Source organism: Gavia stellata, chromosome 17, assembly GCF_030936135.1.
Source record: "Gavia stellata isolate bGavSte3 chromosome 17, bGavSte3.hap2, whole genome shotgun sequence".
NCBI classification, from domain to species: Eukaryota; Metazoa; Chordata; class Aves; order Gaviiformes; family Gaviidae; genus Gavia; species Gavia stellata.
Window position 1 is genome coordinate 1722338 of NC_082610.1, and position 24315 is coordinate 1746652.

At 71.1% G+C, this 24315-nt stretch overlaps 3 protein-coding genes across 4 annotated transcripts; 1 reads left to right on the forward strand and 2 right to left on the reverse strand.

The window, feature by feature from the left end:
* Nucleotides 1-52: 52 nt before the first annotated feature.
* LOC132318509 (scavenger receptor cysteine-rich type 1 protein M130-like) lies at nt 53-7710 on the reverse strand. Its single transcript, XM_059826072.1, has 14 exons — nt 7659-7710; nt 7255-7575; nt 6845-7162; nt 6461-6763; nt 6070-6384; nt 5581-5889; nt 5194-5502; nt 4742-5095; nt 4487-4630; nt 4237-4332; nt 3976-4059; nt 3612-3686; nt 3269-3347; nt 53-464 (listed from the first exon to the last, which is right to left on the reverse strand). Exons 1-14 carry the CDS (start codon nt 7708-7710, stop codon nt 53-55), a joined length of 3171 nt encoding a protein of 1056 aa, XP_059682055.1.
* A 1781-nt stretch (nt 7711-9491) lies between these two features.
* Nucleotides 9492-11861, forward strand: AIP (aryl hydrocarbon receptor interacting protein). 2 transcript variants are annotated; one of them, XM_059825892.1, is made up of 6 exons: nt 9492-9590; nt 9711-9890; nt 10145-10333; nt 10461-10637; nt 10751-10892; nt 10998-11861. In XM_059825892.1, exons 1-6 carry the CDS (start codon nt 9492-9494, stop codon nt 11201-11203), a joined length of 993 nt encoding a protein of 330 aa, XP_059681875.1. In that variant the 3' UTR covers nt 11204-11861. The 2 variants fall into 2 exon arrangements, with proteins under 2 accessions (XP_059681875.1, XP_059681876.1); XM_059825893.1 differs by having other exon boundaries at nt 10751-10884; nt 10998-11105.
* A 1232-nt stretch (nt 11862-13093) lies between these two features.
* Nucleotides 13094-24166, reverse strand: PITPNM1 (phosphatidylinositol transfer protein membrane associated 1). Its single transcript, XM_059825869.1, has 23 exons — nt 24089-24166; nt 22867-23081; nt 22663-22784; nt 19852-20073; nt 19408-19722; nt 19060-19155; nt 18832-18939; nt 18661-18722; nt 18338-18582; nt 17875-18064; nt 17631-17738; nt 17338-17495; nt 16869-17047; nt 16297-16467; nt 15912-16061; nt 15679-15827; nt 15489-15599; nt 15118-15234; nt 14747-14895; nt 14481-14630; nt 13919-14102; nt 13480-13608; nt 13094-13360 (listed from the first exon to the last, which is right to left on the reverse strand). The coding sequence occupies exons 1-23, from the start codon at nt 24164-24166 to the stop codon at nt 13094-13096; spliced, it is 3675 nt and encodes a 1224-aa protein (XP_059681852.1).
* Between the last annotated feature and the right edge of the window lie 149 nt (nt 24167-24315).

A 24315-nucleotide genomic window follows, 5' to 3' on the forward strand; every position in this document is an offset into this window, starting at 1 on the left:
CCGTCCACCAGCCTCAGCTCCACCGCATCTGCACCGGGGCACCGGCACGGCCTCAGCCCTGCCGGGGGATGCCCCGGCACATGGCGGGTGTCCCGGAACAGCCACCCCCCACCACCTCACCTGCGCAGGTCACCCCCACGTCCCACTCGTGGCCGCAGAAGTGCCGTCCCCAGCCAAAGTGGGGACAGTCCTGCAGCACCGCCTCGTTGCCCAGGCAGAAGAAGGGCTGGAGCCAGATCCGGCCGGTGCCCTGCCCGAACGGGGCGTAGGGGGACGCCTTGGCCACCGGGCCACAGCCCAGCTGCCGGCACACCACCATGGCCCAACGGGCCTCCCAGTCGAAGTCGTAGATACAGACGGAGCCCCACTCGCCATCGTGCTTCACCTCCACCCGGCCGGCGCAGCGTCCGCCGCCGCCTACCAGCCGCAGCTCCCCGGTGCCTGCGGTAAGGAGGGTGATGAGCCTGGCCCGGAACTGGCAAGGGGGTCCCTACCCCACGGCTGCCTCCTGCCCCACGGCTGCCCCCCTCCCCAGCGCTCACCCCCACACAGCTGCACACACAGCAGCAGCCCCAGTGCCCCGACGAGCACCATCCTGCCGACCCGGACCCCCCGGCACGGGGCGGGTGATATATAGGCAGTGCCGCAGCCAGGAGCCAATGGAGGCGGCAGCACCTTTTGAGCCGTTATCAGGCGGGTTATCTCCCGGGTGGCGGGGCCCCGGCCTCCAATAACCTGCTCCGTGCCCAAATATGAGGCTCGGCTCCGCTTCTGGCGTCACACACCTCGCCACGGTGGGCCGGCGCCCGGACGTCCCCGGGGGGAGCCAGCCCCCCCCGGGGCACCTGCCGCCGCCACGGGGCACGTGGGCCCTTCCCACCCATGTCCCCCCGTGGGGCTGACCCTGCTGCCGGAGCCCGGCAAGAGCCCAGTCCTCAGGATGACAGCATTCACCCCAAAACCTACCAAACCCTCCACGGGGCCGCCCTCAGCCCCGGCACCGGGCAAAGCCCAAAGACCCCGGCACGCCGGCACCCAGCCTCGGCCGCTCCCCTCCCCGGGGCGCCTGGAGGCCCAGGGGGGGCACCGAGGGGAGAGCAGCCCCCGCGGCGTGTGCAGGTGCCACATCCCCGGCCCCTCGCGGAGGCCGGCAGCACATGGCGGTGCTGCCCGCGCTGCCTGCAGGTGTGCCCCCGCGCTCGCCCGGCAGCGCGGGCAGGAAGGAGGCCGTTTCCCCCAGGCGGGGACCCGGCGTCGGCATCGACCGCACGCGGCTCCCCGGCCACCTGCAGCGCTACCGGTAACGCCGTGCTTTGGCACCACGGCATCTGCCCGCGGTGACGCCGCTGAGGGGGGCATGGAGCCAACCTGCTGCCGGCGGGGGGGACGACACCCGCCCGGCTAAACCAGGACCGAGCGCCGGCACAGACCGACGGGCGCAGGAGGCGGGAGGGAGCAGGAGCTCCCTCGAGGGAGGGAGCACGCGAGGGCGAGTGCGAGGACGGGGCCGCGCCACCCACGTCGGCACCGAGCGGTGTCGGTGGCCGCGGCCTGGCCGGGGCGGTGGGACACGGAGCAGGGCGAGGAGGAGGCGACGGGGCAGGCGGCTTCGCAGCGGAAGGCGGCAGCGGCGCAAGCCCAGGCAAAGCCGCCAAAAAGCGCCGAAACGGCCCCGCATCGTGACGGCGGTGGCAGCAGCCGGCAGAGGCAGGTGGCCCAGGGGCCGCACGCGGTGGTGGCCGGTGGTGGCGGCGCGACCGCCCGGGGCGGGGACGGCCGCCTCCCCACGGGACACGCCGGCGGCAGCGCAGGCAGCACCGCCACGTGCTGCCGGCCTCCGCCGGGCCCGGGCCCTGCCACCCGCAAACGCCCCCCGGTCACCGCGGGACGGCTGGCAGGGCCGGCCCCACGCTCGCCTCACCCGGCGGGTGCCCCGGGGCTAGCACCGACCTCCCGGGGACCGCCGGTCCCCCCTGCCCGCACGTGCACCCCGGCAGCCCTCGGCGACGCACACCCCGCCGCGGCGGCCACGACCGGGACGGCACCGGCAGGGAGCCCTCGCCGCGGTCCCCGGCGACGCCGGCAGCCCCCCCGCCCCACCACGGGCCCTGCCGGGCCCCCGGCCCCGCCTCACGGCGGCTTCCCGCTCCCGAGCCCCTCCCTTCCCTCCGCAAGGCGCGCTCGGGCCGGGCCGGGAACCGGGCCCGCCGCCGCCGCTGCCCGGAGCCACTCCCCGCCGCCAGGGGGCGCCGCCGCGCGGCCGCCTCGCTCCGGAAAGAGCCGAGCGGCGGCGGAGGCGACCGAGCCGGGGCGGGGCGGGGCGGGGCGGGGCGGGGCGGGGCGGGGCGCGGGGGCGACGGCGCAGCGGGGCGAGCAGCTGCGGGCGGACGGCGGGCACAAGGCGGCGCTGCCGGAGGGCAGCGGGCGCGCATGCGCGCCCCCCCCCCGGTCGCCATGGTGACGCCGCGGCCTACTTCTCCCCCTCAGGCCGCCGTCGGCTACCGGACGCCGCGGTGCGGGGACGAGGAGGCGCCGGCGGCCCGCGGGCGTCTGCCGGGCGGCCAAAGCCGCGGGGTGGAGCGCAGGGCCGGGGAGGTCCCCCGGAAGAGTCCCTCCGGGGCGGCACCGTCCCTCTGCCCCGCTCTCCCAGGGCGAGGAGCTCGGAAGCGGTGGCGCCGGGCGGGGGTGGCCCCGGGGCCCGCGGGCAGGTCCGAGGCTCCTTCCGGCGGGTCCCCGGCGGGCTGCGCTACTGCCGCCTCCCCGCGCCCGCTGCGAGGACCCCGCCGCCGTGCTGGGCCCCAGCCCGCGCCCGGAGGAGCTGCATTTGGCCCTCAGCGAGGGGCTGCGCGACGCCGGCGGGCGGCTGCTGTGCCGGGGCCTCGGGCGCCTGTCCGCCCGCTGCGGACCCGGGGGGGCGGGAGGGGGCTGTCCCCGCCACGGCCACGGCTGTGGGTCCGGCTCCTGCCCCGCGGCCCCGAGGGGTGGCCGAGGTACCCGGGAGCGAGCTGCCAGCCGGGAAGTGAGTCTCCAGCCGGTTTGGGGTTTTAATAGGAAAAAAAGGGCCGTTCACAGTGAAATAGTGAAAAAAAAAAAAAATCCCTGTGGCGCTGCCAGCGGGAGGGACACGGAGCCGTTTTGCTGCGGTGCTGCAGTCCTGGGCAGGGAGAGGTGACCTCCGTGGCCAGGGCCACCCCTTCTTGGGGACAGGCCCCTCCACCCTGCACGCGTGTCCCCAGGGACTCCCACAGAGAGGCCGGGGCATCCTCACGGCGACGTCCCCGGGGTGCTGACGCCGACATCGTCATAGCCTGTGTCCCCCGGGGGCTGTGCCGGGGGGTCCCCTGGGGCTCCTGGGGGACTCGGGGAGGGGCAGCTCCCACCTTAGGGGACAGCAAAGGCCGGTGCCTGAGGGGGATGGCTTCGCGTCCCTCCTGCCCGACCCCGGCTGGGCTCTTGCCACGGCCCCCGAGGATTTGCTGCCTGCCCGCCACCGCAGCCGAGCCCCCCGGAGGGGGCTCTCCAGGGGACGGGGTGGCTGTGGCCCCTCTTACCTGTGGGAGGGACATGGCCCCAGCTCCTCCGTGCCACCCCCTCGGAGACGTCCCCAGCGCCGGGAGCGGGGGACTCTTCCGGCACGGCCGCGGCATCGTCGTAGCCATCCGGGGGGCCGTGCTGGGCAGGGGAGTCTGGGACAGGCACAGGAGTGAACCGGAGGCCATGGCAGGGCTCTGGCTGTGCCACCCACCCCCTGCCATGCCGCCGGGGACATCCTGGTGGCCCTGAGGCCGCAGGCTCTGCGCCACAGCAGGGATTCAGCGGCAGGGGAAGGCGACGCTTCGCCGCACGCTGATGAGAGCCGCAGCTGAGCTGGGCTTGCCCGGGCCCGGGGCGGCCGTGTCCCCTCGGCACCCCAGCGCCTCTCCGTGTCCCCTCTCCCCGGGGCTCCCCGCCGGGTGCCTGCCCCCGTGCCCCTACCTGGGGCTGCCTTGGGGTCACTCTCCTCCACGCTGTCCCCGGTGTAATACGGCAGCTTCTTCCCTGACCCCTCCGACAGGGAGCCTGGCAGGGGGAGGACGGGGCGTTTGGGGGGGCCGGAGCACCACGGGCAGCACGGCCCCGTGTCGCACAGACCGGGGGACACCCCCACACCACAGGGACGAGCTGGTGCCACACCAGCAGCACCCGGTGCTGTGGCGGGGCCGTGGAGCAGAACCGGGCGTGGGGGGCTGCACCGACCTGAGCGACTGGGCACCTCCTGGTACTCCGGCGTCAGGGCGTAGTCCAGCTCCTCGTAGACGGCCTCAGAGACGGCGTCCACGGCTCTGCCGGGGCCTGAAATGATGGGCGGCGCTCAGCCAGGGCCGTGGGCACCCTGGGTGGCACCACGGTCACACACTGCCCGCCCGCCCGTTCAGCCGCCCTGCGGCAGAGGAGCACCGGGACCCCCACATAGGGTCTGCCCCGGCACCCACCCGCCAAGACCCACCTCGGCGCCGAGCCCGGGCGCGGCACACCTGCACGGCCAGTGCAGCCAGGGCCAAGCACAGCAGCGTCCCCAGGACCACGCACAGGACCACGGGCACTGGCACGGTCCCCGGAGCTGCTGCCAGGGTGGTGCTGCTGGGGACTCCTGCGGGGACACAGCCAGGCGGCGTGAGGGGGGACCCCGGCCAGCCCGGTCGCGGGGGGCCGCCGGCACGGGCAGAGCTACCTGTGCAAGTGGCACCGTCCGGGCAGCGGCTGCCCGGGGACGGGGTGGGCGTCCCGCTCGTGCCGTCGCTGTCCTGGTCACAAGACACGTGGGCGTCCCCGCCGGGGCTGCAGGCCTCCAGGCGCCAGGGTGCCGAGGGGCAGCGCCAGAGCGAGCGGGCCCCCTCCTCGCAGCCCACCCAGGCCAGCCAGGCGGGGGCCGGCTCCCGGGCGGGGGTGGCCGCCAGCCTCCCCCCGTCCCCGCAGCCCAGCTGGCGGCAGGCGGCGGCCGCCGTGGCGGGGCTGGTGCCGTTGGCGCACACGCGGCCCCAGGTGCCGTTGTAGAACACCTCCAGGTGCCCGCTGCAGCGGCCGTAGCCGCCCACCAGCCGCAGGGAGAGCTGCTCTGCAAGGGGGTGCAGGGGGGGTCACGGCACGGCCGGGCCAGGCACCCCCGGGGGGACCGTCCCCCCGGTCCCTGATCCAGGGGCGCTCGCCACTGACCTGAGCAGACGGCGCCTGCCCCACCACCGCGCCGGCAGCCGTGCTGTGCCGAGGCTGGGCACTCCCAGAGAGACGCCTCGGTCCCGGCGCAGCCGCCGGCATCTGGCCACAGGGGCCCCGTGCCAGGACCGAAGCGAGCCGAGCCGGGTGCTGCCAGCGCCGTCCCGCAGCCCAGCTGGCGGCAGACGACGGTCGCGTCCGGCATGGCCCAGTTGTCCTGGCATACGGTGCCCCAGGTGCCATTGATGTAGACCTCCACCCGCCCGGTGCAGCGCCCGGGGCCGCCCGCCAGCCTCACCCGCCGGCTGCCTGCGGTGCACGGAGGGGACCGGGCTGGGGCGGCCGCTCGGGGTGCCGGCATCCCCCGGCCCTTCCCGGGACACTCACCCGAGCAGACGATGGCCACCTCCTCGGGGCTGCTGGTTGGCGTGGCTGACGTCCCCGAGGCATTGCACTGGGCCAGCTTTTCCTCCACGCCGGCACACCGCAGCCCCTGCAGCCCCACGGTGCCTGAGCCCGGCACTGCGTAGACCTTCTCCGGCACGCCACAGCCCAGCTGCCGGCACACCACGCTGGCACCCCGGGCATCCCACAGCCCCACCAGCACACGGGCCCAGGTCCCGGGGCTTGTGGCGACCTCCAGCCGCCCGTCGCACCGGCTCTCCCCCTCCATCAGACGCAGGGGCTCGGCAATGCCTGCAAAATCCCCGGCAGTGCCATGGGGCCGCGGCGCCAGTGGCGCAGGATCCCTGACAGGGTGGCGGGGCCCCGCTGCAGCCCTCCCCTTGCCCTGAAATGGCCCTGTGTCCTCTGCTCCTGATTTTTGGGGTGTCCCAAAAGCCCCTTAAGGCTTTTCCCGGCAGGTGCCATACAGACCTGAGCAGTTGACGGCGGCGGCGTGGCCGGGGGGGCAGGCAGGCTCCCCCAGCACCGCCGTGGGGCACTCGCCCGGGTGCTGCTCGCTCCCGCTGCAGCCGAAGGCGTCCCGCCACAGCGGCCCGTCCCCCCCGCCGAAGGAGCCTCCCGGGGGCACGGCGGCGGCGGGGCCGCAGCCGAGGTGCTGGCAGAGGACGTGGGCGTCGGGCAGGTCCCAGCCGGTGGCGCAGAGGGACCCCCACGTCCCCCCCACCTCCGCCTCCACCCGCCCGGCGCAGCCCGAGCTGTTGTCCGCCAGCCGGAAACCTGTGTAGGCTGCGGCAGAAAGGGCGTTGAGGGGGACGACGGTGCCGGGACCCCCCCGGCACCCCCCGCCGTCCCCAGCGCTTACGGGAGCAGATGATGCCTGCGTGGCCGGCGCAGCCCTGGCCGCCGGCTGGCCGCCGGGCACAGGCCGAGAGGAGGGGCTCGGTGCCGGTGCACTCGAACCCCCCCTCCCAGAGCGGCCCCCTTCCCGCCTCAAACCGGCCGGTGCCATAAACAGCCAGCGCTGTGCCGCAGCCCAGCTCCCGGCAAACCACCTGGGCGGCCTTGATGTCCACCTGGTCCTCGCAGACGCCGGTCCAGGCTCGGCCCCGCCGCACCTCCAGCCGCCCGGCGCAGGCCACATCGCTGCCCACCAGCCGGACAAACCCTGCGGGAGAGGCGCAGGGGTCGGTGGTGAGGGATGTGCCGGGACCGGGGAGTTTGTTCCCTGCTGCCTCCCGGCTCCTACCTTGGCAGACAACGGCGGTGTCAAAGTCGTGAATGCCGATGTAGGGTCCCCAGCCACGGACCTCGCAGTCCCAGAGGGCGGCCTCGTCCCCGTGGCAGTCGACCACAGCCAGGCTGATGGGGCCGTCCCCTTTGCCGAAGCGGGTGCTGGCGATGTAGGCGCCAGCGGCCGAGCCGCAGCCCAGCTGCTGGCACACCACCTCGGCATCCTCCATGTCCCAGCTGTCATCACCCACCGAGCCCCAGCGTCCCCGCAGCTTCACCTCCAACCTCCCGGCGCAGGGACCCCCTCCGTCCACCAGCCTCAGCTCCACCGCATCTGCACCGGGGCACCGGCACGGCCTCAGCCCTGCCGGGGGATGCCCCGGCACATGGCGGGTGTCCCGGAACAGCCACCCCCCACCACCTCACCTGCGCAGGTCACCCCCACGTCCCACTCGTGGCCGCAGAAGTGCTGTCCCCAGCCGACGTGGGGACAGTCCTGCAGCACCGCCTCGTTGCCCTGGCAGAAGAAGGGCTGGAGCCAGATCCGGCCGGTGCCCTGCCCGAACGGGGCGTAGGGGGACGCCTTGGCCACCGGGCCACAGCCCAGCTGCCGGCACACCACCATGGCCCAACGGGCCTCCCAGTCGAAGTCGTAGATACAGACGGAGCCCCACTCGCCATCGTGCTTCACCTCCACCCGGCCGGCGCAGCGTCCGCCGCCGCCTACCAGCCGCAGCTCCCCGGTGCCTGCGGTAAGGAGGGTGATGAGCCTGGCCCGGGACTGGCAGGGGGGTCCCTGCCCCATGGCTGCCCCCCTCCCCGACGCTCACCCCCACACAGCTGCACACACAGCAGCAGCCCCAGTGCCCCGACGAGCACCATCCTGCCGACCCGGACCCCCCGGCACGGGGCGGGTGATATATAGGCAGTGCCGCAGCCGGGAGCCAATGGAGGCGGCAGCACCTTTTGAGCCGTTATCAGGCGGGTTATCTCCCGGGTGGCGGGGCCCCGGCCTCCAATAACCTGCTCCGTGCCCAAATATGAGGCTCGGCTCCGCTTCTGGCGTCACACACCTCGCCACGGTGGGCCGGCGCCCGGACGTCCCCGGGGGGAGCCAGCCCCCCCCGGGGCACCTGCCGCCGCCACGGGGCACGTGGGCCCTTCCCACCCGTGTCCCCCCGTGGGGCTGACCCTGCTGCCGGAGCCCGGCAAGAGCCCAGTCCTCAGGACGACAGCATTCACCCCAAAACCTACCAAACCCTCCACGGGGCCGCCCTCAGCCCCGGCACCGGGCAAAGCCCAAAGACCCCGGCACGCCGGCACCCAGCCTCGGCCGCTCCCCTCCCCGGGGCGCCTGGAGGCCCAGGGGGGGCACCGAGGGGAGAGCAGCCCCCGCGGCGTGTGCAGGTGCCACATCCCCGGCCCCTCGCGGAGGCCGGCAGCACATGGCGGTGCTGCCCGCGCTGCCTGCAGGTGTGCCCCCGCGCTCGCCCGGCAGCGCGGGCAGGAAGGAGGCCGTTTCCCCCAGGCGGGGACCCGGCGTCGGCATCGACCACACACGGCTCCCCGGCCACCTGCAGCGCTACCGGTAACGCCGTGCTTTGGCACCACGGCATCTGCCCGCGGTGACGCCGCTGAGGGGGGCATGGAGCCAACCTGCTGCCGGCGGGGGGGACGACACCCGCCCGGCTAAACCAGGACCGAGCGCTGGCACAGACCGACGGGCACAGGAGGCGGGAGGGAGCAGGAGCTCCCTCGAGGGGGTGGCTGCACGCGAGGGCGAGGACGGGGCCGCGCCACCCACGTCGGCACCGAGCGGTGTCGGTGGCCGCGGCCTGGCCGGGGCGGTGGGACACGGAGCAGGGCGAGGAGGAAGCGACGGGGCAGGCGGCTTCGCAGCGGAAGGTGGCAGCGGCGCAAGCCCAGGCAAAGCCGCCAAAAAGCGCCGAAACGGCCCCGCATCGTGACGGCGGTGGCAGCAGCCGGCAGAGGCAGGTGGCCCAGGGGCCGCACGCGGTGGCGGCCGGTGGTGGCGGCGCGACCGCCCGGGGCGGGGACGGCCGCCTCCCCACGGGACACGCCGGCGGCAGCGCGGGCAGCACCGCCACGTGCTGCCGGCCTCCGCCGGGCCCGGGCCCTGCCACCCGCAAACGCCCCCCGGTCACCGCGGGACGGCTGGCGGGGCCGGCCCCACACTCGCCTCAGCCGGCGGGTGCCCCGGGGCTAGCAATGACCTCCCGGGGACCGCCGGTCCCCCCTGCCCGCACGTGCACCCCGGCAGCCCTCGGCGACGCACACCCCGCCGCGGCGGCCACGACCGGGACGGCACCGGCAGGGAGCCCTCGCCGCGGGCCCCGGCGACGCCGGCAGCCCCCCCGCCCCACCACGGGCCCTGCCGGGCCCCCGGCCCCGCCTCACGGCGGCTTCCCGCTCCCGAGCCCCTCCCTTCCCTCCGCAAGGCGCGCTCGGGCCGGGCCGGGAACCGGGCCCGCCGCCGCCGCTGCCCGGGGCTGGCCCCGCCCGCTGCCCGGAGCCACCGCCCCCCCGCCGCGCGCACTCCCCGCCGCCAGGGGGCGCCGCCGCGCGGCCGCCTCGCTCCGGAAAGAGCCGAGCGGCGGCGGAGGCGACCGAGCCGAGCCGGGGCGGGGCGGGGCGCGGGGACGATGGCGCAGCAGGTCGAGCAGCTGCGGGCGGACGGCGTGCACAAGGAGGTGCTGCGGGAGGGCAGCGGGCCGCTGCCCGACTTCCGCGACGGCACCAAGGTCAGAGCCGCACCGCCGCCTCCGGGGCCGGGGAGTGGGGGGGGGGGGAACGGGTGAGGCGCGCATGCGCGGCCCCCCCCGGTCGCCATGGTGACGCCGCGGCCTACTTCTCCTCCTCAGGCCACCTTCCACTACCGGACGCTGCGGTGCGGGGACGAGGAGACGCCGCTGGACGACAGCCGGGCGCGGGGGAAGCCCATGGAGCTGATCGCCGGCAAGAAGTTCAAGCTGCCGGTGTGGGAGGCGGCGCTGCGCACCATGCGGCCGGGGGAGCGCGCCCGCTTCCGCTGCGACACCAAGGTGGGGCGGGGCCGGGCGGCGGGGGCGGGGCTGGCGTCCGCGGGAGGGGCGGGGCTGGGGCGGGGCTTACTACCCGGGGGCGTGGTGTGCTCTTCGGGGGCGGGGTCTGCGCCAGGGGGCGTGGTCCGTTCCTACCCCACACGTGGCGCAGCCGCCTCGTTGCGCCGCGGCCCCGCGGTGCGATGCCGGGAGCGTCCCGGTGCCCCATCCCGGTGCGGCCCCGGCCCAGCGCCGCCTCCCCCCCCACCCCACAGCACGTGGTGCTCTACCCGCTGGTGTCCAAGAGCCTGCGCAACATCGCGGCGGGGAAGGACCCGCTGGAGGGGCAGCGGCACTGCTGCAGCATCGCCCAACTGCACGAGCACTACTCCCTGGGCTACCCCGACCTCGACGAGCTGCAGAAGAACCCCCAGCCCCTCATCTTCGACATCGAAGTGCTCAAGGTCAGGCACCTGCTCGCGCCGGCGTGGGGAAGGGGAGCTCAGGGACTGCCGCCAGCACCCCAGCCCCGGGCGGAGGCTGCGGGCAGGAGGGTGCTGGGGCTCTGCCCTCATGACGGGGTGCTGGCAGGTGGAGGCACCCGGCTCCTACCAGCAGGACCCGTGGGCCATGACGGATGAGGAGAAGCTGCAGGCCGTACCCCTGATCCACAAGGAGGGCAACGAGCTGTACCGGCAGGGCAAGGTGCAGGAGGCAGCTGCCAAGTACTACGATGCCATCGCCTGTCTCAAGAACCTGCAGATGAAGGTGGAGCTCCCCAGCCCCTCTCTGGGGTGCACACGGGTCTCCCCGCATCCCCCCTGGAGTGCAGGGCTTGGGAGCTTCCCCTCACTCTCCCCCGGCTCTGTCTCATCCTGCAGGAGCAGCCCGGCTCTCCGGACTGGATCGAGCTCGACCAGAAGATCACACCCCTGCTCTTAAATTACTGCCAGTGCAAGCTGCAGTGCGAGGAGTACTACGAGGTGCTGGATCACTGCTCCTCCATTCTCAACAAGTACGAGGGTAAGGAGCCGCGGGCAGACCCGGCTGGGTGCCGATGGGGCGAGCGGATAGCGGGGAGGCCCCCCCCACCGCTGCTCCGCCAGCCCAGCAGCTCTCTCCCCGCAGACAACGTCAAGGCCTACTTCAAGCGAGGGAAGGCCCACGCGGCGGTGTGGAACGTGGCGGAGGCGCAGGCTGACTTTGCCAAAGTGCTGGCCCTCGACCCCTCGCTGCGCCCCGTCGTCTCCAAGGAGCTGCGGAGCCTGGAAGCCCGCCTGCGCGAGAAGGACGCCGAGGACAAGATCCGCTTCAAAGCCATCTTCTCGCAGTAGAGCCCGCGGCCGCAGCGGAGAGCCCAACGCTCTCTGAACAGGTTCTTTTAGATATTCCACATGTGGAATGTTCATTGATGTTTATTAATGTTTAATACAAATTTTACTTATTTGAAGTTATTTGAAGTGGCCCGGGAGCTCGCCATGGCCCGGTGACACGGCAGTGCACTTAAGTCGCAGTATTAAGAAGCGTATAGCAATCGCAGCGCACGGTTGAAGAGCAATCTCAAGGTGAAGCTCCTTGCCGGGCTCTGTATGCTCATCATCACGCCGGGAAGGGACACGTGGGGTGACATGAGCTCAAGCCCGCTGCTCTCTGCCAACTCCTTTTATTCATTATTTCACGTTTTTATACTTTATGTTGGGCTGAGCCACCGCGCCCGGGGCTGGCCGAGCTGTTCATGGCCGTGGGGGGCTCTGGGGTCAGCCTCAGCCCCAGCTCTTACCCCTTCATGCCTGCGCTACATCCTGCATCGTCACTTCTCAAAGCTGCTGCTATCATCCCAAGACCGTGTTTCCTCTATACTACGTCGTCATGTCAGCGTCGTAAATATTTTACATAGACTAACTGCTTGTTACTGCTATCTATACAAAACTCTGGTCGTGCTGTGCCAAGATAAACTAAAGTAAAACTAGTCACAGGCACCTGGTCACTTAGAAAAATTGCTGTTACGGGTAAACGAGGTAAAATAAAGTTTCAGGCAGGCCAGGAGGAGGTCGGGGGAGGGAGCCTGGCAAGCCCTGGCCCTGAGGCCTTACAAAACTCGCTGCAAAACTGAGCCCTTACTTGCTGTGGTAAGCACGCCATGTCAGGGATACGTTATAGCTGCTAAATGACTGGTCTAAGGTGTAGAGCCAAGAAGACTCTCCCGCAGGCTCCGTCCTGGGCTCACGGTGTAAAAGCAGCACACGGAAGGCTGTGTCGGCGTGCGCCCCGCGCTGCAGGAGCTCAAAGCTGAGCCCGCGCCGCGGCAGCACCCCAAACCCCGGGGCCCTCGCCCCAGGCCCAGCCCGAAGGTGACAGCAGGGTGGCCGAGCTGCCCCGGCCATGCTCTGCTCGCCAAAGCCAGCAGCTTTCCTCCTCCTGCCCCCATAGTCCCTCCGTCCCCACCCTACAGCCACGGCTGTCCGCTTGTGGAAAAGGTTTAACCGCTCAGGCGACGTACGGCTTAATGTCGGCATCGACACGTACCCGAGAGCAGGGGTGCAGCCCAGAGGCACCCCAGGCTGTCTTCTCCCCGCCGCGACGTGTCCCAAATAGCTCATGACCCAACTGCCGTGCCCCAAAGCCACCTCCCCGCGTGACACCGTGCCCCTGGGTCCGAGGGTACAGAGCACACACGGGGGCCCCGGCGCCTCGTCTTTACATCGCTTTATTTCACACCGCAACGAAATGAAGAGGACAGAGGAACCGCTTTTGAATCCCGACCCTTCCCCTGCCCCGCGGCTGGCGACACCGAATGGAAATAAATAGGTGGGGAGCAGGGAGGTGCCGCTTGCCCTGGGGTGTAGCCGTGGCCCCCCCCCAACGCTGCCCAGGGACAGATAGCCCCGGGGGGGCAGCACACCACCTCCCCGGGGGGTGAACCCCACCGGGCACTGCCCAGCAGCAGCTCTGCAGCCCCAAAGGGCCGGGGGGGACGGCGCAGCGGGGTGGAGGCAGAGCTGGGGGGCAGCAGGGGGGACCTGGGGTGGCTCAGCCCCGAGGGGATCGCTCCAGCCCCCGGAACGGCTCGGAGCGCCGTCTCCCAGGGCCCCACGGTCTCGGGGGACCCAGTGCCTTCGTCTCCTTCCTATCTGCTTGGGGCCCATCGCCGGCCCCGGCCCCAGGCGCTCCTGGCTGGGAAATGAAGGCTGCGGCGGAGTGGGGGGACGGTGGCCGCGCCACCCTCACTCCTCACCCTCCAGCTTGAGGCTGACGCTGCGGGGCTTGGCCCGGGGCAGCCCTGGGGGTGCCGGCGGGGGCCCCCCATCCCGCTCCGCTTGGCTGGAGCCCCGCGAGCGCAAGAGCTGGCTCTGCTTGCGGAGGAAGTCGACGGGCGCCGGGCAGCCGTAGGTGCCTTTGCCCAGCACGGGCCGCGGGGGTCCCTTGGGGGAGTGGGCCAGGGCCGCTGTCTCCAGCTGAGCCAGGTGGGCTACGTAGCCCTCGGACAGGAACTGCGGGACGCACCGACAGCCTGAGCCGGCGGCCTCGGCCATCGCACGCTCCCTCCGCCCTGGTGGGGTCAGCAATTGTCCCCTGCAGCCCCAGCCCGTCCCCAGCCCACACACCCTACCTGGCACTGGTTGTGGAACTTCTTGACGGCTCGTCCCACGATGTAGATGTGCGCCGGCGCGAGCCCCAGCGAGCTGTAGACGGAGACGTCCTTGGTGGAGCCGTAGCCGGCGACGATGGTGATCTCCGCCTGCCAACGGACAGAAGCATTAGGGCAGGGAGTGACCCTTCTCGCGGGGACAGCCACCCCCAGGGGACTGGGACACCCTCATTTTAGGAGGGATGGTTCAACACCCACGGGCTGGGAGCTGCCCCTCTGTGCCCTGAGCAGGGTCCCGGGGCAGGGGGTCGGTGCCAGCAGCGTGGTCCAGCTCCGAGCATCTCCGCCCGCAGCTCCACAGACCCCCGGGACAGAGGAGCAGGGGCTGCGGCACAGCCCACGCTACCCCTCCACCACCACCGGCCCCACGTCCCCACCCCACCGGCGTCCCCGTCCCCACCTCGGTGCGCAGGCTCTGGAGGAAAGCGGCTTTCTGGCGCAGGGGGTCGTGGGTGAGCCCGTCGCAGAAGGAGACGGCGCCGTGGGGGAAGTTGTGCTGGGAGAGCCAGGCCACCACGCGATGCTTCTGCATGTCGGGGCGCCCCGTCACGTAGATGATCATGTAGCCCGAGTCCTGCCAGTGCCTAGGAGGGGACACGTGTTGGTGCCAGGAGCCTGTGCGGGGACAGTCCTGCTGGTGGGAAGCCACCGAGCATCTCCCAACACATCACATGTGGGTGCTGCTTCCAAAAACTTCCTCCCCACAGGGATTTTATCAGGGCTGAAGGCACAGCAGAGCTGCGGGGTATCGCAGCAGGCTTCAGGACCAAAACCGGGAGCAGGCTGCTTTTCTGCGCCAGCACAGAGATGCTGTGAAAACCCTCCGAGTGACGGGGTGGCAGGAGATCCCCCAGCTCGTCCCTGGGAGGGCAGCCCACTCCGATGCCCCGCTACCCCAATCGGGCTGTCACCACGCTGCGAAAGGAGGGGCGGGTTGTCCCCATCGTGAGAAGGGCACCTACCGTACGACGTCGACAGCCCCCGCCCGCACTTTGGGGTCGCTGCCCATGATGGAGACGCTAGCGGTAAAGGAACCGTCGATGCTGAACACGACCGACTCGGTGCCCCGGGCCACCACTGTCAGGTACGCCTCGGCGTAGCTGTGGTCTCCCCTGGGACGGGAGAGCGGGGAGGCTGAGCGCCGGCACTGCCACCGAGGGGGGCCGGCAGACCTCTGCCGAAAGGGCCGGAGAAGGAACCAAGGTGGCACCGCGCACCCGTATCTCACCTGACCACCATGCGCACGGGGTAGATGCCGATGGCCAGAGCCTTGTCCGGAGGGATGGTGAAGGTCAGGCGCCCACTGCCGCTCGTCACCTCGGTGCCGTAGTACAGCCACTTCCCTGACAGCGGCTGCGTCATGATGTAGATGTCCACCTGGGAGAGGGAGAAGGGCTGAGCATGGACTGAACCTCCAGATCCTGCCGCGTCCCCAACCTACAAGTCCTTACGACCCTCTTCCCCATCCCACAAGGTCCCATGGGGTCCTGTTCACCACATCCGTTCCCCTGCCGCGGGTGACACCAGCGCCGTGCACCCTCCCGGACATCCCCACCCTGTTTGGTGGGGTCCTGACGGCACCCGTGAGCCCAGCGGTACCTTCTCCCCGGTCAGCGTCACCACATCCAGGGGTCCGTACATGAAGCGCCCACTGAGGACCTGCGCTTTGCCCTCGCACACGATCACGTCGCTGGCCCGGTGGTTAGCCGTCACGTTCTGCAGGGACATGGCGGGGCTCAGCAGCTCGCACTGGGGCCGCGGGTGGCACCCGAGGGAGCCCCTGAGGGGGCACACGGGCCCTCCCGGGCTGTGGGACCGGCACGGCATCCTCCTGGCAGATGGGAGCATGCCAAACTACCGTCCCAGCCGCATCACCCCATGGCCAGGGTCTGCCCGGACACCCAGGGACGGCCGGAGCCCGGCGCTGCCCTGGCAAAGGCTTGGGCTCCTGATGGCCACGGGGCACGTACCCGGATCTTCACTTGGGTGCGTTTGCGCTGCCACTTCTCCCGGGGGATAGCGGGGCTGTAGATAGAGCTCTCCTCGCTCTCTGCCGGCTGCGGCCCCTCCTTCTCCATCACCTGCTGAGCGGCACGGCCCCGGCTCAGCCGCCACCGGCCCTGGCGAGCCGTGCTGCCCCCCGGGCCGTGCCCACCGTACCTGGCGCAGGATGAAGGCCACCACATCGGAGGACTCCCAGTAACTGGCGTGGAAGAGGTGGGGCAGGGTGATGGTGGGGAAGGCGGTCAGGGCGTCGGGGCAGTACAGCGAGTAGTCAATGCGCTTCGGGCCCCACCAGCGCTCCAGGACTGCGGGGAGAGCTGGAATGAATCCGTCCCCGGACCTCATCCCGCCTCGTGCATCCCGAGGTGCTGGCATGGGATGGCACTTACTCTTGACGACTTCATTGGTGCTGGCAGGAGTGGGGGGGTCTCCCAGCTCGCTGCCCCTCCAGAAGCCCCCGAAGCTGCCGGTGGGGGTAGGGGGGGCGGCAATATCCACCTCGGGCAGGAACAGGGCAGAGTGCATCTGCAGAGCCTCCGCTGCGGAGAGAGACGTGTAAGGACACCCAGACCCCTCCCCGGGGACATCGGCCACCCTGGGGACCCCCCGCTCCAGCAGAGCCCCAAAGGGGCGAGCAGCGCTTGCACATCACTTTCCCCCCACCCCAGCCGGGCTTCTGCAGTGCCGTGGGTGCTCTGGGTACCCCAGCACGCCGCCGGAGCCCGTAACGCACCCCGGGGTGCCCGGCACCAGCCCGGCACGGGGGCCACTCACCCAGCAGGGAAGAGGTGCCGTCGCCCAGAGGATACTTCTGGTAGCGGGGCACGCTGAGCGGCGGGACGGCGTGGAAGGCTTTGGCCAAGAGGGGCTCCAGGCGAGAGGCGCAGGGGTCGGCGGCGTGGAAGAGGTTGTAGATCTGCTCGCAGGCAGGACGCAGCTGGGCCACTGGGGCAGAGAGGGGGGCGTCGGGGCCGCCCAGCCTGCACGGCGAGGAGCCCGCTGGGGACGGGAACGGGGCACGGGGCAGCGCAGCCGGGAGCTCAACGCCCAAGGCAGGGAGAAAGCAGGACCCAGCCAGAGGAAAGGTTGGGGAGGCAAACCCAGGACACCGGTGACAACCGGGGACAAGCTGGGGCTGGCACAGAGCGGGGAAGGGGACGCTTGGGCACACGCCAACGCCGACAGCCGCGCAGCCAGGGCTGGGCGTGCAAGGACCTCAAACCCAAGCAGGGCTCTTTGGGGAGGTCCCGGGGGGCTCAGGCTTGCAAGGAACACGACTTGAGGATGAGGGATTGAGCCCTGCAGGGAGGGTGGGGGGCTGGCACCGCGGCTGGGGGGATCCTCACCATCCAGAGCGGGCATGACGGTCTTGCGCAGCGCGAGCACCAGCCCCAGCGGGGAGCCAAAGAGGAAGAAGCCGGATACCTTAAAGTCGAGGCGGGTGCCAGCACCCTCTGCCCCATCCAGTGCTGTGGTGCCGCTCCGCGGTGCCTCTGCCTCCAGCGGGGCCTCGCTGGCCTGCAAGCTGGGACAGCGGGGCCAGTGGGCATGGGGAGGGACAGCACCGTCCCGCTCCCACCAGCCCGGGGGCAAAGCTGTGCCCGGCACGGCCCCGTTAGCCCGGAGGAGCTGCTGGAAGCAAGGGAGCGCCAGCAAGACACCCCTGGGGCAGGGTGCCCCCATGCACCGCTCCTTCCCAGGCTGGCGCAAACGGGAAATTCGCCGTTTCCATAAAGCACAAAATTAGTTGGGAGATGGCCAGCGTTCCTGCAGGGACGGGCCACGGCGCTGGTGACCGTCCCCCCTTGCTCTCACCTGCACGAGGAGCTGTGATGGTGGCTCTCCCCCTGCTCCCGGCAGGGCGGCTGTGCCCCCGGCTCGGGGCTGCCCTGGCCCGACCCCGCTGCTCCGTCCGTCCCGTCGGCCAGCGGGTCCCTGCCGCCGCACAGCTCGGGGGAGACGGGCTCCGTGCTCTGCGGGGGGAGAGGCAGCCAGTGCCCAGCCCCTCTTTAGCCACCACCAGCACCCCTGCCAACCCTGCACCCCGGGGTGCAAACCCCCTTCCCACCCTCCCCGACCCCGGCTAATGACGGGGTGCCGGCACTCACCAGGCTGCCGCGGCGGCTGCTGCTGCGGCTGCCCCCCGAGCCCGCCCGGCTCTGGCAGAGCGCGTCGAAGCCCAGGATGCCACCCATGCAGTCCCCCAGCAGCACCACCTGCGGACGGCACGCACCGGTGCCGAGGGCGGGCAAGGACAGAGCCCCCAAGCCCTCCACAGAGGGGGAACGGGGTCCCCGGCAGAGCTGAGCCCCGGCTGGAGCCCGGCGCGAAGCTTCCCCCAAATCCTCTCACCTGGCCGCAGAAGCCGGCCCCCTCCCCGGAGTGCAGGAAGGCGCTGTACGCCTGGTTGGCGCGGGCGATGACGGCACCCACGGCGTGCTGGTAGCTCCCCGAGGAGGTGGCCAGCAGCGGGAGGGCTGCCAGCGGGATGTGGTCCTGGCTGCTGGACAGGCTGTCCCTGTCGTGGCTGTAGGGGCTGAGCCTGAGAGGGACACGGTGGGGAGGATGAACAGGGCTGCCCCGATGTCCCCATCCCACCCCATGACGCTTGCTCGCCCCAGGATGCTGCACCAGGAGTTATCCCCATCCCATCGCTTGTCCTGGATGCCACACCAGGAGATGGAAAGTCCCCTCTCTGAGGCCACCACCTCCCCAGTCCCCTCCTACAGCTGTGGAGTGGTTTTCCAGAGGGACAACCCCCTCCTCGCCCCGTGGCACGTTACACGGCCCCGGCACGCCACGCCACCACCCGTACTTGGAGACGAGGGCGTAGGCAGCGGCGCAGATGGGCGGGCAGGGCACCAGACGCAGCGCCACGTGCCCCAGCGCCTCGGGGAAGTGGACGCGGGTGACGGCGTCGAAGGTGGCCGCCAGCGTCTGTACGTCCGCCTGCTTGGAGCCCGGCTCGCCCGCTCCCTGGTCCAGGATGTTGCCGCTGTGGAGGATGAGGAAGAGAGCGTGGATCCGGCACGCCTGCGCCGCGCTCTCCGCCGAGCCGCCCTGCGGGAAGGAGAGCGCTGCTGTCGGCACCCGGGCTGGGGGGAACGGCCCCAGGGAGGGGGTGAGGGCGGCACGCACCTCGGGGAAGCCGGATGCCCCCAAGCCTTCGCCATCCGCCTTGGCAGCGCTGGCTCCGTCCCCTGCGAGCACACAGCCCCAGTGAGCCTGGCCGGGGTGTCCTGGCAGGGGTCGGCCCCCTCCCGGGACACCCATGCCAGGGTTTGGGGCCAGAGCCCCCCCGCCACTCACCCAGCACCTCGTCCAGCTCCGCCGGCCGCTCCAGCGTGTCCAAGAAGTCGTTGGAGCTCCACTTCGTCATCTCCTTTGCAAAGACCTCGTCGCTGTCGGACAGGTCCTCTGCAGTGGCAGGGAGGGGGCCGTGGGTGGGCAGCCCACGAGGGCCACATCCAGCCCACCCCGAGCCGGTGCCTGGTCCCGGCCACCGAAACGCTGAGCCGTGGGGCTGCCCTGCCATACCGTGGGCGTCGAAAAACTCCTCTTCGGAGCTGTTCTCGGAGTCGCGGGCGATGTTCTGCATCCGCCACTCAGACAGGCTCTGAGGAGACACCCCCCCTGCCACCAGCATGGGGTCAGCACCCAGAGCCCCCCCCCCCGCAGCGAGACACCACTCCAGCCCCACAGCTCCTCCTTATTCCTCCACCCAGCGCTCCCCTGGGAGTCCAGGGCCACCCCTGGGGCACCCAGACCCCCCCGGGAGAGCCAGGTCAGGGAGGAGAGGGTCCCCTGATGCATCTCCTATGGAGAAGGGCAGCAGTCAGGGTGCTGGGGGTCCCCGACCCACCCACGCAGGACCCGGACTCTCACCTCCGTGCTGGGAAGAGTAGGAGGACCGGGAAGACGTGGACCACTGCTTGGCAAAGGAATCGTCAGGGGAGGCATCGGCCACCCCCTGCGCCTCAGCCCCCTCCTGCCCGCTGGCACCCCCCAGCTCTGGTCGCCCCTCGGGGCTGGGGCCGGCGGTGGGGGGCTCCTCGGCGTCGCCGCACTTGGCCATCTTCTGCGCCAGCATCCGCGCCGTCTCCTCCTCCAGCTGCCGGATGTCCTCCATCGTCAGGTCCGTCCACTCGTCCTGCCAGCACCAAGCCTGACGGTGGGCGCGCAGCATCACCTTCCGCAAACCTGCGACGGGCACGGGGTGGCGGCAGAGGGGAGCGAGCCCGGCATGGCTCCGGGGTTCCCCAAACCTGCCCCCCCGCCAGCAGTGCCAAGGTGCCGGCGGTCGAGGTCTCGCCGCCGCCCCACACTCACCCACGTCGTGGATGAACTGCTCGATTTTGGACTGCATCCCCCAGTAGCGGAACTCCACCTTGCAGAGCTTGTAGGCGCACATCAGGGGCCCGCCGGCGGCCACCTCCAGCCAGTCGTCGCCCAGCGGACCGCGGCCCGTCTTGGCCGAGTGGTAGAGTTTGGGGTCCTCCTCGGGCTTGTATTCCCCGGGGGAGATGGGGTCACGCACGATGTCGATGGTGTCTGCGGGGGGAACGGCGCTCGTCACCCTGCGGCACTCGGCGAGGGGACGCGGGCAGGTGGGAACCGCCCCTGGGGCAGAAAAGCGGGGAAAAAAATGCCCAAAAATCGGAGGGGGCACCCATCAAATTATTCCCACAAACTGCGCACCCAACAGAGCCAGTAGCAAACGTTCTCTCTCCTGCAGCTACAACACCAAAGGCACCCTTGGGTGCACCCGAACGCGTCCCATCCCTGCACGGGGCCTGATCCAGTGCCCCGCGGAGCGGCGCAGCGCGGCTGTGAGAGGCGCCGGGGGCCGCGGGGGGAGGCGCGGAGGCGACGAGGCGTGCGAAGAGCCGGGGCTGACACACATATGCGCATTAGCCGGGAGATTTGGCAGCTGGGAGAGCGGCCCCGGTGACCCTGGCGGGACGCGGGGGCTGGTGCTGAGGACAGCCGGATCCAGCAGCTCGCCGCAGCGATGAGCCGCACCAGCTGCCCCCCCCCCCAGACCCGAGGGTCCCCCATAACAGGAGCACAGCCAAACCACCACGCGACCCGGGAGGAGCCCCCATCAAGCTGGGGGGTGCGATGGCAACGTCCCCCTCTCCCCAAAATGGGGGTGGTCTCCCCAAAACTGGAGGGGGCTCACAGATGGCACCCAGGAAAACACGATCCAACAGACCCCGGGGGGGGCGTTTGGGCCCAATCCTGCATGAAGTCTCCTGCGGTTTGGCTGCTCCAGCCCCGTCTCAGCGCCAGCCCCCTCCAGCCCTGTCTTGGGGTGTCCTGGGGGGGGTCCCAGGGTACCCCGCTGCCCCCAGGACCTTCCCACAGAGCTGTCCCCAGTCAGTTCCCCCAGCCTGTCCCCAGGCTCTGCCAGACCTCATGTTTATCTGCCCCCGTTGATGCCCCTGAGGTGCCCACCGGCCTCTTCCTTCAGCTCCGGCCAAAAAAAAAAAAGGGGAAAAAAAGGACTTTGAAGCCTCAGAAGACAAGGGACAGTCGCGGGGCAGGCGCTCTGAAGCGGGGCTTTTCCCGTGGTGGGCAGCTGAAACGCAAAGCGCCGCAACCCCCTCCACACCTCCCCAGCCTGCAAAACCCACCACCGCAGCGGGGGAAAGCAGCGCCCGCGGTGTCCACGTCGCGTGGCGAACGCCAGCCCTTAAATCGGCGCCCGACGGGCTGGCCGAGCAGCTCGGATGGCGGCACGCCACGGTCAGCAGCGAAGAGCCGGGACAGGACCTGCCGGCCCCGAGCCGCTGCCGGCAGCGTCACTCGCGCGATGACCGGTGGGTCCGTTTGCTTTTACCGCCGTGAGAAAATTGGCGAGGAGGCGGTTATCCCCGCCGTTCGCCCCGACAGCCCAGATCGTGGCGTTTGCTCTGCCACCCTTTGAAACGTGAGATGGGGTTGAAATCTGCCGGTGCTACGGGACGCCGGGGTGAGAACGAGAGCTGGCAAAGAAAATCCCAGCGGGGTCCGTGTCGGGGCCGATCCCACCTCGGCCCCGCTCCCCGTGGGAGGCAGCAGCCACCCGAGACGCAGCGTGCCCTGCGGAAAGCCCGCGGGATGGGCACCGGAGGGGGAAAATCAGGCAGGGCAGCAGGCAGCGGGCACAGGGCCGTGCCCTGCCTGCTCTCCGCTCGGCCCCGGTTGCTGCCCGATTGTGGCAGGGGCAGAACTCGTCCCCCCTGGCCCAAGCCACCGGCATCCCGGCCGGACATCCCCGGTGCCGCAAGAGCCAATGAGAGAAATAGGTCAGATGAATCATTTCCTCCAAGTGCCTATTTTAGGCCTCCATTTTAAGAGGCACCGCGTCACGCTCTGCACTCCAGCGCCTAAAACGACCAGATCAACACCGCCGGGAAAGGAAGGCTGCAGCGGACGGGGCCAAACCGGCCGGCGAGGGAGGAATCCCACCCCCGGCTCCCAGCTCTGCCCGCCGGTCCTCCCGGCAAGCAACGGAGGGGTCTGGACCCAGAGAGCGATCTGGAGCAAAGCCCTGGGGAGCAGTGGAAGCAGGGCAGGGGGTGGGGAAAACAGGGACATGTTTTTTCAGCTCCCCCCCTCCCGAAATGCCCTGAAGGAGCCTGGTGCAGGTTCCCACGTACGCCCCGAGAGAGGCCGGGAAGGCAAAGCCATGCCAGACCGCGTGGGACAGGGGCTGGGACGTGGAAGGAGAGGGGAGCAGGCTGGCACCAGGAAGGGGAGGGCTGCAAACAAATAGGCAAGGGAAGAAGGCAAAGGACGAAATCGCCCCCAAAACACCTTTAATGCGGACTCTAGTTTAGCAGCGCTGCCGAGGGAGCGGGCAGGGAGCTCGGGGCAGGGAGCTCGGGGCAGGGAGCTCGGGGCAGGGAGCTCGGGGCAGGGGCGCCTTCCCCTGCCAGGGTCCCCCCATAGCCGTCCCCAAAACGCGAAGGCCAGCAGGTAGAGCGAAGCTGAGCGCGTCGCAGACACCGAGCCCCCGCAGCGGGCAGGGAAGCGGAGCCCCTCGGGCGCCGTGGCACACCCAGGCACTCATCCCGGGGAGCGCCGTGTGGCAACGCCGGCAGGCACCGGGTGCTGCCCGGTGCCCCAAGCCGGCCTCGCGGCGACCGTACGCACCCAAAATCCTCTGCCTCTTCTCAGCCGCGCTCAGGTTGAAGACGTTGGTCTGCTGGCCCGCGTCCGGCCGGTAGTACGTCTCAATCTCGATGGAGAACTTCTCCACGAAGGGGCAGGTGTACCTGGGGGACGCGCGGGGACGGGGCTGAGCCCGGCGGCACGGCCGGCCCCGCGGCCCTTCCCCGCGGCCCCGCCGGAGCCCACCTGGTGCGGGTGTAGGGGTAGGCGTTCCAGGATTCCTCCTCCACCTGCAGCGCGGCCTTGGGGAGCAGCGCCCGAAACCAGCTGGGGATGTGGGAGCCCACGTGGTAGATCTTGTGGGTGTACTGGCCGCTGCCGCCGGGGCCGTCGCTGTAGGGCCGGTTGGCCAGGATCTCCACCCCGCTGCCCTCGCCGCTCGACTCCTCCCGGCTCTTCTTCTGCGGGGAGAGCCGCTGGGTGAGCGGGGCCCCCCCAGCACCCCCTAAGCCCGAGACCTAAGGCCTGGCACCCCACAGGCCCCCGGGGTCCCTGTACCCTCCCGCGACCCCCAGTCCCCATGTGCTTACACTCCCCAGCCCCACACCTACTCCCAGGACCCTCTGCTTGGCTCGGTGGCCCCAAACCCACCCAAACCTCACTTGGACCCTGCCCATCCTTTGGGGATAGCCTCAGGCCCCCTGCACCCCCCAGGCTCCGTGCTCAGCCCCACAGCCCCCTGCACCCCCCAGGCTCCGTGCTCAGCCCCACAGCCCCCTGCACCCCCCAGGCTCCGTGCTCAGCCCCACAGCCCCCTGCACCCCCCAGGCCCAGTCCCACAGCCCTGTGCCCCCCCGCCCAGGCTCCATGCTCAGCCCCACAGACCCCTACACTCCCCAGGCTCAGCCCCACAGCCCTGTGCCCCCCCGCCCAGGCTCCATGCTCAGCCCCACAGACCCCTGCACTCCCCAGGCTCAGCCCCACAGCCATCTGCACCCCCCAGGCTCCATGCTCAGCCCCACAGACCCCTACACTCCCCAGGCTCAGCCCCACAGCCATCGGCACCCCCCAGGCTCCATGCTCAGCCCCACAGCCCCCTGCACCCCCCATGCTCAGCCCCACGGCCCCCTGCACCCCCCAGCTCCCATGCTCAGCCCCACAGCCCCCTGCACCCCCCATGCTCAGCCCCACAGCTCCCTGCACCCCCCAGGCTCAGCCCCACGGCCCCCTGCACCCCCCAGCTCCCATGCTCAGCCCCACAGACCCCTGCACCCCCCATGCTCAGCCCCACAGCCCCCTGCACCCCCCAGGCTCCATGCTCAGCCCCACAGCCCCCTGCACGCCCCAGACTCAGCCCCACGGCCTCCTGCACCCCCCAGGCTCTGTGCTTAGCCCCACAGCCCCCTGTACCCTCCATGCTCAGCCCCACAGCTCCCTGCACCCCCCAGCTCCCCACGCTCAGCCCCACCTGGATCATGTAGAGCTGGGCCACCTGGTACTCCTCCAGGCTCATGGGCAGCAGGATGTGGTACTCCTTGATGAGCATGGCGGCGGGGGGCAGCGCCTGCGGGGGCGGCCGTCAGCCCGGCTCGGCTCGGCTCGGCTCGGCTCGGCTCGGCTCGGCTCGGCTCGGCTCGGCTCGGCTCGGCTCGGCTCGGCTCGGCTCGGCTCGGCTCGGCTGCGACGCTCCCGGGC